The sequence below is a fragment of the Asparagus officinalis genome, chromosome 9 (assembly GCF_001876935.1).
Source record: "Asparagus officinalis chromosome 9, Aspof.V1, whole genome shotgun sequence".
In the NCBI taxonomy this organism is placed as follows: domain Eukaryota; kingdom Viridiplantae; phylum Streptophyta; class Magnoliopsida; order Asparagales; family Asparagaceae; genus Asparagus; species Asparagus officinalis.
Window position 1 is genome coordinate 21,451,345 of NC_033802.1, and position 18,859 is coordinate 21,470,203.

The 18,859-nt window shown below is 37.3% G+C and overlaps 1 protein-coding gene across 1 annotated transcript; it reads left to right on the forward strand.

Moving 5' to 3' along the window:
* Positions 5,168–6,457, forward strand: LOC109823281 (zinc finger CCCH domain-containing protein 17-like). Its single transcript, XM_020389567.1, has 4 exons — positions 5,168–5,359; positions 5,584–5,709; positions 5,788–5,882; positions 5,970–6,457. Exons 1-4 carry the CDS (start codon positions 5,168–5,170, stop codon positions 6,010–6,012), a joined length of 456 nt encoding a protein of 151 aa, XP_020245156.1. The 3' UTR covers positions 6,013–6,457.

An 18,859-nucleotide genomic window follows, 5' to 3' on the forward strand; every position in this document is an offset into this window, starting at 1 on the left:
TATGTGGATGCTTGGGTCTTCGGCAAGGGGACAACCCTGAGGTTAGGTGCCTAGGTCTTATGTAGACACCTGGGTCTTCAATATCCCCATAATGGTTAAGAGGTGATTATGGGAGTCGACCATAGGGTTAGGGCATTGGGTTAATCCTGAAAAGGTACCAAGGGCTTATAATTCAACCCTGAGGCTGAATGCCTAGAACTAAATGAAGTTGACTAGGTCTTTTACAACCATAAGGCTGTGCCTAGGATCCAAAAGTAGACTAGGTCTTTCGCCCTATGGAGGGTCACCCTGATGGAAACTAGGTAGTATGACAACCCTGAGGTTGAGTGTCTAGGTCTTACGTAGATGCCTAGGTCTTCAGTAAAGTCATAATGGTCGACACACGACTGTGGGAGTCGATCACATGGTGAGATTGCCTTGGGTTTACCCTGTGAAGAGGCACCAAGGGTTTAGTATTACTACATAGATTGGGCACTACCAGAGTGCAAGACAAAAGTTGAGTCAGTTCCAACAATAATTTTATTGATAAGGTTTACAAGGTTATCGAAAATATCACCTCAGGTGTTCGACATTCTAGGGATGCTGGAGGATTCTCCCATTTGGGGCCCTCGGTCGATAGGTGCTGGCTCACAGCTCTTCCAGGACTATGTAAGGACCTTCCTAGTTAGGAGTTACTTTGTCTCTCTAAGTGTCTGTATCAAAAGCAGCTTTGCGGAGGACGAGGTCTCCAGCCTTAAATCTCCTTGGTCGGATTTTGCTGTTGTAGTAGCGGGCGACTCATTGTTGATTGGTGACTTGGGTCTAGAGCACTTTCTCTTGAGTCTTGTCTAGGAAGTTGAGGCTGACTCGAAGTCCTTCTGGGTTTGAATCCTCATCGAAGTGTTGTAGTCAGATGGTTGGCATACCGATTTTGACGGGAGTGACCGCCTCGGTGCCATAAGTCAGCTTGAATGTCATCTCTCCGGTCGAGTTCTTATGGGTCATACAGTACGACCATAGAATACTAGGTAATTCTTCAACCTAGTTTCCGACTGCAACGTCCACCTTCTTTTTCAATGCTTGCAAGATACACTTGTTGGCTGCCTGTACAAGTCCATTGGATTTATGATGGGTGACAGAAGAGAACTTGAGGTGAATGTTATATTCTTTAAAAAAGTTACAGAAGCCTCCACTGTTAAATTGCTTATTGTTATCAGCCACAAAGGACAAAGGTACACCAAAGTGACAAACTATGGATTTCCAAATAAAATTTATGACATTACTCTCACTAATCTTAGCTAGGGGCTCGGCTTTAATCCATTTGGTGAAGTAGTCAATTGCCATAATAAGAAATCTCCTCTGTCCTGAAGCTTGGGGGAAAAGTACTAACAGATTCAGCCCCCATTGGGCGAAAGGTATTAGGCTTATGATAGAAGTTAGCTCAGTCACTGCTGCTCAAGGGATGGATGAAAAAAGTTGGCACTTCTGGTAATGAGAGACAAGTCGTCTTGATTAGGCTAAAATAGTCGGCCAATAGTATCCCAGACAGATGACTTTTTGCGCAAGGCTTGACCCCGGGATGATTTCCACAGGTGCCCTCATGTATTTCTTTGAGTACGTAATTAGCCTCTGGTGGCCGGAGGCATCGCAAGTAAGGTCCGACATCACTACTGAAATAAGACATTCAATAAAGCTGGTCATCGATCATGAGATAATAGCGAGAATTCCTTTGTAGACATCTGGCTTCAGCTAGATCTTCTGGCAAGGTGCCCTGTGTTAGATAGAGGATGATAGGATCAAACCAACAGGGTGTCATTGACATCTCCGTCTCCATGATAATTTTCGGTGACTTGGAGATGCTGGGTCGTTCAAGGGTGTCAGTGTAGATGGGCCCTTAGTTGGCCCTTGAGCTTGTCCACCCCAACTTCAAGAGGGCATCCATTCGAGCATTGAGAGTGCAAGGAACTTGGGCTATTTTGAACTCCGTGAAACTAGCTAAGAGCTCCTTAGCGGTTTTAAGATACAAGGCCATCCTTGAGTCTTTAGTTGCATATCGTCCATTGACTTGATGGACAATCAATTGTGAGTCGGCTTGGACATAGAGGCTTTCTACCTTCAATGCCTGTGTTGCTCTAAGGCTAGTGAGGAGAGCTTCATATTCGGCTTTATTGTTTGACACTGAGAAGTTAAAGGAAATGGAGTGTCTGTGCATCGACCTGTCTGGGCTTTGCAAGACTACTCCTATTCCACTACCGGCTTCTCCAGAGGATCCATCCACTTTCAAAATCCACCATGAGATATATTCAGGTGAATTATGCTCCATGGTGTGATGGGTTGGTGGAATGGATTCTTGGACTGTTGGGAGTGCTGGAGGTGTTGGCTGATGAGATAGCAAAGCACATCTGACTCATTATTTGGGGAAGTCGACTCAATCAAGAAGTTTGCCAGAGCTTGGGCTTTGATTGTCATTCAGGGTTCGAACTGGATATCGTGCTCGTTGAGTTCGACGGCCCAGGTGACCATTGTCCCCGATGTAGTGGGGCTACCTAATGCTTTTTTCAGAAGTAGACTCATCCTAACAATAATGGCATGAGCCTAGAAGTAGGGAAGGAGTCTCCTTGCAGTGATGATGATGGTAAAGTCAGCTTTCTCTATAAGAGGGTAGTTGAGCTTGATGCTTTTAGGATCCGACTTACATAGTAAACGGGCTTCTGGGTATTCTCTTCTTTCCAAACAAGGATAGAGCTGACTGCTTCGGGGGAGACAGCTATGTATAAGTATAATCTCTATCCTTCAATAGGCTGACTTAGCAATGGCTTAGTACTCAAATAAGCTTTGAGGTCCTGAAATGCTGCACTACACTCAGCCGTCCACATCATGCTCTCCTTCAAGTTCTTACTTCCCCTAAGAGTCTTGAAGAATAGGAGGCTCCTCTAAGCAGATTTGGAGAGAAATCAATATAGAGCCGCTACCTTACCATTCAACTTCTGAATGTCTTTTAAGGTGTGTGGCTCAGGCAGCTGCTCTATGGTGGCGATCAACTCACGGTTAATTTCTATGCCTCTTTAGGTAATCATGAACCCCAAGAACTTCCCTGATTGCACTCCAAAGGCACACTTGGTAGGATTGAGCTTCATCCGATAACACCAGAGGGTGGAAAAGGTCTCGTCCAAATCAGAAATATAGGTGGACGCTTGTTTAGATTTTATCAATAAATCATCCACATAGGCCTCCAGATTACAGCCGATCTGATGTTTGAAGACTTCATTGACAAGTCTCTCATATATAGCCCCAGCGCTCTTCAAACCAAAGGGCATCATTTTGTAGTAGTAGGTGCCCAAATTGGTGATGAAGGTGGTCTTCTCCTGATCATGTGCCATGAAGATCTAGTTATAGCCATAGAAGGCATCCATGAAGCTAAGCAACTCATGGCATGCACTTTCGTCGACTAATTGATCGATTCGAGGTAAGGGTTAGCTATCCTTGGGACAAGCTTTATTAAGGTTGGTGAAGTCTACACACATTCTCTATTTGTTCAATGGTTTTTTCACCAAGACGATATTAGCTAACCACTCTGGGTATTGAACTTTCCGAATGAAGCCAGCTTTAAGGAGCCGTCTGACTTCGTCAGGTGCCGCTCTCTGGCGCCCCAGGCTAAGATGTCTCTTCTTTTGCCAAACAAGCTTGGTATGCTTGTCGATGGCCAACTCGTGGCTGATTACTTTGGGGGAAACCCCTGACATGTCTTCTAGTTCCTAGGTGAATACATCAGTTTTGGCCTATAGGAACTTGGTTAGAGCTCCTTGTAAGGGCTCAACTAGACTGGACCTGATCTTGAGCATCTTTAATCCTTCTTGGTCGATGGGTATTTCATGAAGCTCTTCCACTAGTGTTGTCCTCTGCTGATCTAGGTTCTTTTCCAATTGGAGGTAGGCTTTCTCGATGGGTAGGGTGCCTTGTGCTCCCTTACCCTTGACCGAGAGTATATAACAAGACCTAGCCTCGTGTTGGTTGCTCCTGGCAACTCTGACTCCATTTGGAGTTGAGAACTTTATCATTTAGTGGAAAGTTGGAGTTGAGAACTCTGACTCCATAATGTTATCCTAGGCCGAATCACCCTCCATTTGGAGTTGAGAACTTTATCAGAGAGGCAAGATTCTTCAAGTACCCTCTTTCAATTAATGTCGACATTAATGAATATCGACTCGTCTGGTCGGCTGAGTCGGACGACTAGCTGATCTCTGGCTATCTCTCCCGTCGGTCAAGATGTTGACTCGTCTGGGAGGTCAGGATGTCTCGTGTCGATTAACATCGCTTCTCGTGTTGACACTGGGGTGTCAGCTTGTCTGGCTAGATGGACATAGCGACTCATTAGATCATATATTTGGAAACAGTTGTACCCTATAACATTAACATGCACACACTTATAGAAATTATTGATCTTCTAAAAAATGACTTAGGTAAGGTTGGTATGAACAAATATCTTAAAATCCCAAAAAACTTTGTGCTGTATTTATATTAATCCAAATCTTTATTTAAAAATCAGCCCTTTAAATTGTTGAAATTGCTATTATATCCCCAATTCTTAAATCTTGCTCTACTAATGCTAACCGAAAGGGCTATAATTTGAATCAAGTTATAAGAATCGGAAGTCCTAATAGCAATTTCAATAATTTAAATGACTAATTTTGAAACAAGTTATAAGAATTAAAGCAATCTATATACTATTACTAAAAATTGTTACCCTTCAAAACGCCACTTGGCAAAAATGACACGTGGCAAATTCTCCTTTTTTTTAAATTTCCTTAAAAAAATTCATTCAACAAATTAAAACCAGTACCGCAATTAATGCATTGGGTTCCAGCGTTTTCCCCTTTCTTTATTTCCAAAGCTCTCCTCTTTCCGCCTCTTCGTCTCCGTCAGTGTTTTCCCATTTTTTCATTTCCCAAAGCTCCCCTCTTTGTATTCCGCTTCTCCCCATCGATAAATTTCTAAGTGATTTTCCCTCTCTCTGCGTTTCAATACCTCTGTCTCTTGGTATTCTCCCTGTCGATTTCACTTCTCCATGATTATAATTACTAATCTCATATCGCCGATTTCTTAAACATCCTAATTCGCGTTTTCCCCTTCTCACAATCACTGATCCCGATCCCTTTCCTCTCCCTAGGGTTTTGTCTCCTCCGCGTCGATGGACATTGAACCCAGGGATCGATACGGCAGCAAGCAAATCCACCAGCGCATGGGCCCCTCTAACTCCGGCGGAGGCGACGGCGGCGACGGAGATCGCTACAAAGGTCTACTTCCATTGCAGCCGCAGCTGCAACCGCACATCCCTAGCCCTTACCTCCACAGCAAGGCCCCTCCAATATTTACTGTCCATGTTGGCAGGCGCCGGCGCCGTGCAACCGCCATCGGGCGCTGCCTGTACCTCCAGCAGCAATGCCCCTGCAATCACTCGATTCCGACGTGAAGCGGGCCAACTACCGGAATCCCCCTCAGGGCCTCATCTGGAGAAACCCTAACACCAGCGACAACCCGGCCCCACCCTCCAAATGCGGCAAGGACAGAGGCGGAGGCTGAACGGCGGCGCTGCCCCGGCCGTAGGTGAATAAATTGTGCAACTATTTCATTGCCGGGAACTGTAGTTACGGGGAGAGGTGCAAGTTCTTGCACTCTTGGTTTGTTAGTGATAGCTTCTCTTTGCTCACCCCTCTACAAGGCCACCAAAAGGTGAGATCTTTTTGCTGATTATTTCCCCCTCTTGTGTCTTTTGTAGTTTAAAATTTTGATGGGCATTGGGATTTGCAGGTTATTACAGGAATTGCATTACCCTCGGGCTTAGATAAGTTGTATTCGGGGAGCAAGGACGAGACTATTCGGGTTTGGATTGTCAGAGTGGCCAAGTAAATTACTGTCTTGATGTGTTCTAATGGTTTTGAATTTAATTTGCTGGTTATTTTGAATTGTCTCATATGGGTTTTCTTTTGTAGTGTGTTGGGGTTGTTAGTATGGGAAGTGAAGTTGGTTGCATGATCAGTGAGGGGCCTTGGATTTTTATCGGAGTTACTAAAACAGTCAGGGCTTTGAATACTCAAACGTCTCTTTTGTAGGTAATCATTTTTCTTCAGTTTTCCTTCACGGGTTTCTCTTATTCTTCACCTTTTCTATATTGGGTCTTTTTTGAATTTTGTATCAAAGCTTGGCACTTTGCAGCCATAGAACTTTTGATGTAAAACTGGGTCCTTTTTTCTTGCATTTGAGGTGTTTGAGTTTTTGCCTCTGTTATTTGTTGTGTCCTCAAATTGTCAACAAGAGCTCCAAATAGTTTAGCCACCAGATTGGGAGGATAAATTAAGCTAATTTATACGTTTATCTTCATCAAAAAATATTTATACAGGTGTCTCTAATTCTCCTTCAGGTGAAGCTCTTCTTTTGCTATCTATCAGTATAGCTTAACTTCTCTTGACGAACCATCTATAAGCCTTATGGTTTTTAGTGATGCCTTATGAGAGTCATTAAAAAATATCTTAAAAATTTAACGAGGTAATCTCTTTTAATCTTCTCTACATTATTGTTCAATTAAGATCATTCTAGGCGTTTTATTTCTAATAATATTACGTAATTTATTATGTATTTTAGGAGGAGTTGGGGTTTCTAGACTACAGTCTATTTTTATTAATTCGATGTAAGGTTTCGTTTTGTTAATTTTGATATTACGTGTTAGATTCTTCGAATCAATTTTTTTTTGGATTGAGTTATTCATTGAGCTGTTGTTCATTGTGATAACGTTGTAATGAGTGACAATCTCATCATATGATATTGTTACTCTTAATTCCTCTACTTGAAGATATTGACTTCTTATAAATTAGCCTAATTTTACTTTGATCGATCCCTTCGACCTCAGTGGCAGTGTAGGTAGGAGCATCAACATCAGCGGAGAGAACCTGAGTCACGATCCTGCTCTATTTTTTTAACTTAAAGTTTGGTTTTAGGTAAGAGACCCAACTCAGGCTAATGGCAGAAGTTTAAAGGTTCAATTTATTATTTTTATTTTCGCTAATTTGGACTGTTTTTGCACTGTGGATTTAAATATCAGATTTTCAAAATTGGGTTTTTGCTTAGTAAATATGTATGACTAGGAATGCGTTGCATTATTCTTCATGAAATTCTTAACATTTTGTGGGAATTTTTAGGATTTGAGCTTACCGTTTGTGATTCAGATTTATGTAGGATTGAGAGATGTCACCGTATATGATGCAACCAGTGAGGATGCAGTCAGTGTATGTAAGCATATAATTTCCTAGATGTATTTACTTATTTTAGCAGTTTTGAAGTTCTCACTTTTGTGATTTAGATTTTCTTGGACATTTGAATTTTAGATTATTTTCCAAAAAAAACTTTGGTACAGTAATGTTTTTTAATCAATTTATGGATTTTATCATTTAGGCTTTTGTTATTTTTGGTCACATATTTCAAAAATAAATTGTCAATGTGCACAGGAAACTTTAGAATTAATCACTTTGCTATTACAGAAAACACAATTAAAGTAATTAGATTTTGTCCATCTTTTTCTACCGCAACAGATTAATATAATCCAAAAAATGTATGAATTCCTTAAATGTGGACATTAGCTTTTCTAATTATATTTATCAATAATTTTTTTGCTTATCTATTGACAAGTTTAAATGTGTTGATAGGGAAAAAAAATGTAGTTACATTTGATGCGAAGCTCTACCTTACTGTGAGTGTGAGTTTCTTTGTTACACTATTTGTATCCTAATTTCATAATACTTGCAGTTTGCAATAAATTTATGAAATGTTGGAATAAGTGGGAATAAAGAGCAGAGTATGTGACAATGTTTTCGCACAATATGAACTCTTCCTTTACTCGATTTAGGCATATCTATATACTATTACTAAAAATTGTTACCCATTGAAACGCCACCTAACAATTGAAACGCCACCTGGCAATTTTACCCTTTCACCGCTTCATCCTCTGCAATTCCCAAAATATCTCCTTTCACCGCTTCTTTCTCTTCATTTCCCCAAAAAATCACCGCTTCGTTCCCTTCGTCGATCTCAGAAACCAACTCCCCAAATCGCCGTTTCTTTCCCCCAAATCGCCTCTTCGTTCCCTTCGATCTCAGAAACCAACTCCCCAAATCGCCGCTTCCTTTCCTTCGATCTCAGAAATTATGATCTGCCTCGAGAACCCAGGCATCACCGAACGATGATACGCCTATATAGTAAGCGTGAGAGTCATTATCACCGCATCCCTTCTTTCCAAAGAAGGCTATCGACAAAAGTCCTACTGAAGACTGCTACAAACAGCTGTCGGCATCACTGGAGGCGAAGGTTGTCGGCGTCACTGGAGGAAAAGAGGTTATATGTTTTATATGCTGATTTCTATAATTAGTGACCAAAACTAAGTAAAAAATTTATTATTTAGTTATTCTTCTTTATTGAGTTGCAGACAAAAATTGGGCTTAATTTACCTAAAGAGATTTTGTGATCATTTTATTCAATCAACATCTCCTTCAACTTTCTTTCGTATGGCCAAAAATATACTGTTGATATTTTTCCCTTATTTTATCATTTTGAGACCTAAAATGGAGGATACAAATTATATTTTGCCTGATTTTATCAACTTTATCATTACCTAAAACAATTTGGTTTATCGATGTGGTTGTGCACTGTCCGCAACTATGATACAACCCTTTATCTTTATGTTGACGGTTAGATATATACGTGGATTTAATTAAATTAATATTATAAACTTGCACAGGAACTCTGAATACAGGGTTCAAACTCAGAAAGGCCCTTGTGGTTTGCGATGTAAATCTATTAAGCCCCTAGACTATTATTTGGATCTATTAAGCCCCTATGCTTTTTATTTTGAATCTATTTAGCCCCTATGGTGTTTCTCTATAACTAAAGAAAGAGTATTTTTGTCTTATTGAATCTACTTTTTAGTTATGGAGAAACACCATAGGGGCTAAATAGATTCAAAATAAAAAAAATATAGGGGCTTAATAGATCCAAATAATAGTCTGGGGGCTTAATAGATTTATGGCGCAAACCATAGGGGCCTTTCTGAGAAGGATAAATATTGCACATGTACGCTAAATAATTTTCACTTTTTGAGAAACTACGCACTTATCATCTTAGAGAAGGATAAATGTTCCTATTCCCTATTGTTAGTTAAAGGGTTATTTGCATTGGAATATCCCAAACCTTGATCTATTTTTAATTGATATTTTAAAATACCAAAATTTACCCTATTTTTGACTTTTGTGCCCAAAGTTTTTTATGTTTAAAAAATTTCATTTTCTTGAAACTTGGGATATTTTTAGGTGGAAAATTTTAGGCATAATTTTTTTTTTTGGTGTGAACTTTAACTTAACTTTAACAAAATTTAATTTTGATTCCTAGAAATATTGCACATGTACGCTAAATAATTTTCACTTTTTGAGAAACTACGCACTTATCATCTTAGAGAAGGATAAATGTTCCTATTCCCTATTGTTAGTTAAAGGGTTATTTGCATTGGAATATCCCAAACCTTGATCTATTTTTAATTGATATTTTAAAATACCAAAATTTACCCTATTTTTGACTTTTGTGCCCAAAGTTTTTTATGTTTAAAAATTTTCATTTTCTTGAAACTTGGGATATTTTTAGGTGGAAAATTTTAGGCATAATTTTTTTTTTGGTGTGAACTTTAACTTAACTTTAACAAAATTTAATTTTGATTCCCTAAGTCCTAAACAAAATTTTAATTTGATACTACACTTAAATTTTTATTCAATTATCATTGAAGTTTTGGAGTATCAGAGTTAAATTTTTATTAAATTTTGAGTAACAAAATTAAAAGTTGTTCAACTTTAGTGCACTTTTTGGCAAAATAACACTTTAGGGTAATTAAAGTTAAAATTCAGGCAAACTTTGTAGGATCTTTTTGGTACTTTAGGGGTATCAAAGTTAAACTCAGATACTTTAGGGGTATCGAAGTTAAACTCAGATTAAACTAATTGGTGGCCCGACCCGGCCCGGCCCGGCCATAACGGTCACAAAGGTGACCGTTGCCCAGCCCGGCCCGGGCCAAATCTGGCCTAACGGCCAGATTTGACCTTTTGCCCGTTTTGCCCCTTAAAACGGTCAAAAACGGCTATTTTTCGAGGGTTTTTTGGTCATTTACCTAGGGGGCTGGTTCTATAAATAGAGGGGGGGTTTCAATTCATTTTCTCACAACAAAACTCATCTATTTCTCTCTCTACTACTCTCTTATACAATCTTATACTATCTCATACTAATATACTATCCTATAATCTTTTGTATTTTCTAATACTTCCAACAAATGGCTTCTGGGTCTGATTATGAAGAGCAACATGCAACTCCTACCGATCCAGAGATGAGTCCTCCTACAACAACTCCTCATCCTACCGGTGTTAATCCTGAATCTGGTGGCGACGAATCTACGGCACCAAGAGCTCCAAAAAGGCCGAGGTCTGATGTATGGAATTTTTTTGAGAAGATAGACGTCACCAAGGATGAACACGGTAGGATCATCTCTCAGAATGCGAAATGTGCGTTGTGCGGCTAGATATTCAAAGCTAATCATAAGAGCGGCACCAACCATCTCAAACGACATATTGAAAAACACAACAAAGGCCAAAATCTACAAGGTGATATCCGGCAGTCTATGCTTTCCCAATCATCCTCTTCAGGTACCTTCGGCAGTTGGAATTATGACGCTGCCCGAGCCCGGAAATGCGTAATCAGGTTTATTGTTCTAAAAAACCTTCCTTTTAAATTAGTAGAAGATGATGAATTTGAAGATTTATTTAGAGATGGTTTTTATCCTGCATTTACAAAATTTTCTCGTCAAACCTGTCAACGTGATATTTTAAAATATTATGTTGAGGAACAGGGAAAAATAATTTCTTATTTTAAAAATTTAAACTGCAAATTTTCTTTAACTTCTGATATTTGGTCATCTAGAGTGCAAACTGGTTATTTATGTATAACAGCACACTGGATTGATGAAAGTTGGAAAATGTTTAAAAGAGTTGTTTCTTTTATTGCAATTGAAGAGTCACACACTGGTATTAATGTTGCAAATTTAATTGTTGAAGAACTTATGAAACTAGAAATTGATCAAAGAATATTTACTCTTTCACTAGATAATGCAAGTAATAATAATGTAGCTGTTGATTTTCTGAAAATAACTTTGTCATTGCCATGTCATGGTGAGCTTTTTCATGTTAGATGTATCTGTCATATTTTAAATTTAATTGTTCAAAGTGCATTTTCTGAAATTAAACCCATGATAGAAAAAGTTAGAACAGTTACTAATATGCATAATGCTTCTGAAATGAGAATTAAAAGATGGAAACAATGTTGTAAAAGAAAAAATTATAAGCCTAGACTAATTCCAAAAGATGTTGACCATAGGTGGAATTCCACCTATGCAATGTTATCTGTAGCAATAGAATATAAAGAAATTATAAATGATTTTATAAATTTTTATGCTTCTAGTTCTAGCTCTGGTAGTGCTTATGGAATAACTGAAGATGAATGGACAGTTATATGTAAATTAAATGAGATGTTACAAGTTTTTTATGATGCTACTATGTTATTATCTGGTTGTTATTATCCAACTATTACTTTAGCTGCTTTACAAATTTTAAATATTCAAAAATTTTTTGCAAAATATCGTATGGATGATACTTTTGGAAATATAATTTTTCAAATGGAGAGTAAATTTAATAAGTATTTTAGGCCTATTCCTCATATTTTTGGTATTGGTGTTCTTATTGATCCATGCTTGAAGGAAATTGGCCTTCGAAGTTTGTTACAATCATTATATGGTGGACAGATTATAGACTTAGATGATGGATCCACCCTTACTGCTACTACTCATTATGTAGCTATTAGAAATTATTTTCAAACCTTATATGATGAGTATGCAGCTAGATATGGTGTAGCTACACAACAGTCTTCAGCTTCGGCACCTTCAGCTTCGAGCACAGGTCGAGGTAAAAGTGTAAGTTTTGATAGGTATGCAATGGTAGCTGAACTAACTGGTGGATCTGGAACTTCATCAGGATTAGAGGTTTCTGAAATAGACGAATATTTATCTGCTTCCTTAGTTAAATGTCAAGGAAATGCTTTAGATATTTTGCAATGGTGGAAAGTATATGGATCAGTTTCATATCCTATACTTTCCACCATGGTTCGTGACTTACTATCAGTGCAGGTTTCGACTGTAGCCTCGGAATCCGCTTTCAGCACAGCAGGACGTTTGATCGACGACCACAGGACATGCTTAGATCCGTATACTGTACAAGCGGTGATGTGCTTACAGGATTGGTGGAGATACGAGAAGCGAACACAAGGCATCGAACGGATTGCTATGATTGAAGATAAATTTGAAGAGTTGGGACTAGCAGATAGATATAATGATTAGATAATATTCATAAAATTGTAATTTTTATTTCTTAGCTTTAAATTTGAATTAAATTATTTCGAAAAAAGTTGCAAATGATAGTGATATGGGTGAGTAGGTGCCAACCTAGTTGGGATGTACTCATCTATTGTGATGCGACGAATTTCGAAATAAATTGGGTCCGGGCTTGGGTTTTGCCCGGCCCGGGCCCGGTTTTCTGGGCCGGGCCGGGCCGGGCCGGATGGACAGCCCTATTTAGGGGTATCAAAGTTAAACTCAGATACTTTAGGGGTATCGAAGTTAAACTCAGATTAAACTTATTGGTTAGGACCTTCAAGTCTACTAGCATGTTGTTTCTTTACCTCATATGCAGTTTGTTGTCATATTATGATGCATGTAGCTAAATCTATTTGTTTGATAAATGTTTTCCTAAGAGTAAGTTGGTTTATGCATTCGTTGATTGATCCTATATGAAAACATATTGACATTAAAACTTATCAATTATTAGTTTGATATAAGTTCTTATGTTCAAATCTTCATTCAGTTTGTACTATTGTCACGATTATCTCTGATTTTATATTAATGTTAGATTAGAACTCTTTAACTTTATTTTCGTACATATATATCATTGGGTTGAATATTCTATTTGAGTATCAATCAATGTAATAGAAGCTAAATCTTTTGATAAAAACACTGAAATTTCATAAGACATTTTGTTTATTCCCATAAAATCAGCGAGACCATATTTTTGCTACAAAAGGAGCAACAAATAGTAGGTTCAACATTAAATGTTGAGATGTGATAAGCCACTTTAATGAATGAGCTTTGTCATTAATGTAATATCATTTTATGTTTTAGGCATGTAAAAATTAATGATGATCTATAGAAATATTGCAAAAAAAAAAAGACAACAACTTAAGCTGATTTTTTGGATAATTAATTCATTTTTTACAAATTTAAATTTAAATGGTGTAGATAGTTATGTTAGTTCATTTTTTATAGTGGTAGAAAGCTCGGGCAATATTACATGTCTGCAACATATAATCACATACTTCTCTAGCAACTATTGTAAATAATGTTGTGGTAGGTGGAAATAAACTAGGCATTTGCAATTTTTGATTGTTCAGTCGTTTGAAAAAAATAAATATTTTAAGTAAGAATGCATCAGTTATGTTGCAAATCTATATTCTATATCTAAAGTCTCTTCCCCTTGAAAACGCCACATGGCAAACCTCTTTTTCCTATTATTTTACTATTTCCAAAAAAATCTGTAAAAAATGTGGCAACAAATCTTTATAATTTAAAGTCTTCAATCTTGGCCGCAAATATTCGATGTCGCTTGGGCTCCCATGTTTGCTTCTGGGAAAATGAAAAAATTGGTCTCTATTTGAAGAAAATCTTCGATGTCGCTTGAGCTCCCACGTTTGCTTCTTGAAAATTAAAAATTTTAGTCTCGTTCTAAAGCAAAATCTCTCTAATTTCATCAAATTTAATCTCCAATTTTTCATTTCCTAGGAACATTCACCTTTCTTGACTCTCCTCTGCGTTGAATCTTTCTCCCTCAATTTTTATTGGGGTTGAGTCTCCTCTGTCAGTCGCCTCATTTCCTAGGAACATTAATCATATAGACATGAGACATTTTATCTATTTTGTTATGATAAAATAGAAATTATATTTTGATTCTTTTTTACAGTTTAATAGTAAGTTAAACATATATGTAGGTTAGGTTGTATCATTTCTGACTACTTATATATTATTACTGTTTTATTTTACATTCTTTTGCTACATTAATTTTTAAATATTAAACAAATCCGTGCATCGCACGGACCTGAAACTAGTTTAAATGATTTAAGCAAACATTAACTTTAAGGAACTAATATCGAAAAAAACCCAAAACTTTACGGTAGAGAAAATTATCATAGCATCTAGAGAACCAGTTACGCTAAATATAGCTAAGCGGAATATCACATTAGAACCCTGAGACGAAAATCCAATAAAAGCTCCTCCCCACAAAACTTGGAAGCAAGGGCGGCTACCACTCTCGTTAGCTCAGACTATCTGTGGGGTCCATCTAATATTTAAGTGGGACCCATTGATCTCTACAATAACATTAGCCACCTTAGCAACATAATGCTGTCTGCTGTTAGTCAAGAACAGCAGATCTCGACAGACCACAAATCACTGGAATCAACAGGCGACCATCTAATAATCGATAAATGGGATGACAATGATAGGCCGGGCCCATTTACTTGCCTTACAATTAGGCAGTGGGCCCATTAAAACACCAAGTAGAATTCGGATCTGCTCCTTAATAGGTTGTTCAAAATTTTTTTGAACCACCAGTTTTTTAGCAATTAATCATTTAGCAAATAAATTGTAGCCAATCATTCTCAATCTTCTAAATGTGCATATGATTTCTGATAAGACTAATTTCTTTTATTTTCAAGTGGCGTATCCGATTTCGCAGGAATATGTTAAATTGAGAAATATTTTAGGTACGAAAATATTTTGTTTCTGACACGTGGAATGATAGCTAAAACTAAAAAAGCACATTGCAATAGGAAATAATCCCAGACTTCGGCTCCACTCACAACATCAAATTGTCCTTGACTCAAATTTCATTTCAAAAGCTAAAATATATAACTTATTCTTATTTTATGTGGACCGTGGGCCTTCGCTGGATAATACATCTTCATCCACGTACTCTCTCAATTTACAAACTTTTACCAATCACTATGGATTGTTTTTCTTTGAAAGTAAAGCATCTCGTTGCTTGCAGTCAATAGTTTCTTTCTTTTCCTTTTTTTCTTGTTGCGAGTAATGTAAGTTTTATTTATCGGGGACTTTCATACAAAAATAGAAGGTATTTCGCGAATGTAAATTTAATAGTTCATGTACAGCGTCAGAAGCTTATACACGCATACTTCACAATTCCCTTGGGCCTCGTTGGTACCTAAGAATTAACTCAAGGGAGAATAGAATAAAGTAAAGAATAAAATGGAATTAATGTGAGAGTAGAATGTTCATCCTCATTCCTACGTTTGGATGCGATTAGAAAACAAAGTGAGAATGACAATAGCATTCTCATTCCCACATTTGGTATCTTATGTTCGCAAGTGAGAATGAAATATTTTTTCTAATGATTCCCTTATAATTAACAACATAGACTTTTAAATATATTAAAAAATGTTATTAATAATAACTAAATGTTGATGGGAAAAGTTAGGTTGTAGGATTTAGGGCTGATTTTGAAGAGCTTAGGTCTCTTAATCTTCTTTAATGGTTGATTCCCTAATAGGAAGAGAGTCCCGCACATATGCAACATGTCATGCCCCGCTTCCCAAAATACTGGAGAATTGGAGCATGAACAAGCCCGCGACGTATTAGATTGAGAAAAAATATTTATATCATTTTTTTTCTTTTCTTCTCAATCCAATACGCTAAGCGTCAAATATACAAATCTCCATCACAGGTCCCCGATCATAATAGTAAGAATATAAAGACAACCCAGAATAAGAAATAAACATATCATCAACAGATCATCCCAGACATAAAATGTGGGTTCAACATACCCTTATTACAAAACAAGTCTAGGTAGAAATAAAAATACATAGTCCATAATAAAGAAGTACTGCCAAAATACGAAGATCCGACATTAACTAAAGAAATAAAATGATAACGAGTTCTAATGTTCATCAACTACTACATAAAAGAAAAACATGTCTAGGCTTCAGTTTATTCTTCCACTCTATCGGGTGGACACTCCGGCTGGGTATACTCCGGCTCGGCTGCATCATCGAACTGAACCTGTTCGTCTCCTAAGTCTGACGCACACCAGAGGAAAGCAGGTGTACGTCAGCGTGTATGGCACATGGCAAGATCTCACATGAACAATAAAACGGTCTAACGACCCATACTACAACAATAGTAATGATGAAACATGATTCTGTAATTCTAACAATTTAAGTGAACATTTGTTACTATCAGAATGAACAGAAGTACTCAAGCCAACCGGTAATCTAATTCCTACGACTAATCCATCCTATAACAAGTCACTGGTCAATTCTTACACAAAATCATCACTCATATCACCGGATATCTGACTGTTCACAAATCCCCTACGTGTACCCAATACGTCGCTACACTAGATCGGTCAGAGGGCTACACGCAATCCGATTTCAACCTGGTTCGAACTCAAGTTAAACTGGGGTGAATATCCAGTTCACGGACCAAAGTGACTACACTGGCTTCACTTTGACCCAACAAACTAACCCCAAGCTACACTGGATCATGGGGCGAGCCTTGAAAATACATCAACAATCATATCCGATCACATGAACAAGGACTTCCCCATCCCAACTCTCTTGTATTCTCTAATCGAATAATCATAATTCCTAATAAATTCGGGTTCACAACCTAGATTCAGTCAACACTCACACGTGTCACTAGGTCAATTCATGACGCACAAGATCACTAAGTCATGAACTACTAAGGTTCTTAACACATCAACAGATCATGAATATAGTAAGGCATGATAAACATGATTACGCAGTTTTTATGAAGCAGAAAAGAGAACTGGAATGTACATGAAATACATAAACAAATACAGTATGAATATAATGTTAGACCCTAGATATGGGGATTAGGGTCTTATGCTAATCTAATCCGACTTTATGCCAATTAAAATTAATTAACAAGTTATCCTAGCAAGTATGAAATATAACAACTATATAAGCTAGGATAAGCAATATGAACAATGAGATATATCCTATATGATGAATATATATATGCAAGGATATATAAACTAACACAAGATGATATATCCTATCAAAGAGATATACAATATGATATATGTATATGCAAGGATATAAAACTAACACAAGGGGTAAACAATATGAACTAGATAGTGGATCATATAAATAATGAGCTAATGACAATGGCGACAAGAAATATAAACACAAGTATAAATAAACGTCAAAGCACACTCAAACACAAGATATGATCACGGAGTTCGGACCTTCCGTCCTACGTCTCCCCTCCACACTCCCGGGGAGAAATCCACTATCACAACCGGATTTTCTACGCTCACCCGAATAATGTTTACAACCACACTATGTCGGTTTTCAACGCTCACCGAACAACGTTCACTCCTCACACTTGGTTTTCTAGTTCACCGAAAAACTTCACAACACACGGTTTTCTAGCTCACCGAAAACCTACAACACTCACAATGTAACAAATATGAATTTGTTCTCTACAATAGATGAGAACACAATTAAGCATAACTCAATGTTACAATCTCTCACAACCCTAATATACTATGTATGCAAATACAATAAGCTCAAGTGAGTGTGTGTAACAATGAGATAAAATCAAATCAACTAAACTCAAATATAAAATCTAGCTTAAGAACAATGATAATCAAACAAGTATATAAACGTAAAGCTAGAGTTTGAGTTTAGAAAACTTCTCAATTGATAACAAGAGATGGAGGGAGGATAGTTGGAAGCTCAAACTTCAATAGATAATCTCCTCAAGCTCTTGTGGAATTGATTCACAAAACCAAAACCCTTTTCAAAAACTCTTTAAAACTTCTTCAAAACTTTTTAATGGGTTACTGAAATAGAAGGGGGTTTGGGAGTTTATATAGGAAAAGAAACAACAGCTGAAACCCAAAACCAAATCAACAAAAATCCCAGAAAATCAGGAAACAGATTTCTGTACAATATTACCGTTGGGAGTTCGGCGGTCGACCGACGAAATTTTCGGTCGACCGACGAAATCATTCAGTCGACCGACGAAATTTCCGGTCGACCGACGAAATTTCCGATCGACCGCGATCCATATCGAAAACGAGAAAAACAAACAGAGACTTCATCGGTCGACCGGTGCGGTCGACCGACAGAAAAATCGAGCTCTCGGTCGACCGCATCGGTCGACCGACAAACTCTCTGCTGCTCACTGACGAATGATCATATGAACGGTCGACCGCATTCTGATACATTTCAGATAAACAGTTTTTAGAGCTGATTTTTTGAGACTTTGGAAAATATGTTAAAAATAACAAATGAAGTCCAAAAATAATGAAACTTTGGGGAATGTATATAAACATGTAAATGAACATGTTACAAAAAGAATTTTCCAAATTGCATTTCTCATTTGTGAAAGAATTTTCCAAATTGCATTTCTCATTTGTGAAAAATCATCATTTTGCAAAATAGTTCAAAACACGAAAAAGTAAACATGTGAATTTTGATATTTTGGCTAAACCATATTTTGAAACTTTGCACAATGATTATATACACTTAATAAAATATGTATATGGTTATTGTTAAGTCCAAAAACTAAAAATATAGAATTTTCACAAAATTGCATATTCTATGAAATGTTTTCAAAAACACAATAGTAAATATAAAATATGTGATTTCATAT

Coding starts and splice junctions, on each gene's coding strand:
- LOC109823281 (XM_020389567.1), top strand. CDS start 5,168: ATGGACATTGAACCCAGGGATCGATACGGCAGCAAGCAAATCCACCAG. Junction 5,710..5,787: donor CTCTACAAGGCCACCAAAAG/GTGAGATCTTTT, acceptor TGGGATTTGCAG/GTTATTACAGGAATTGCATT. Junction 5,883..5,969: donor TGGATTGTCAGAGTGGCCAA/GTAAATTACTGT, acceptor TTTCTTTTGTAG/TGTGTTGGGGTTGTTAGTAT.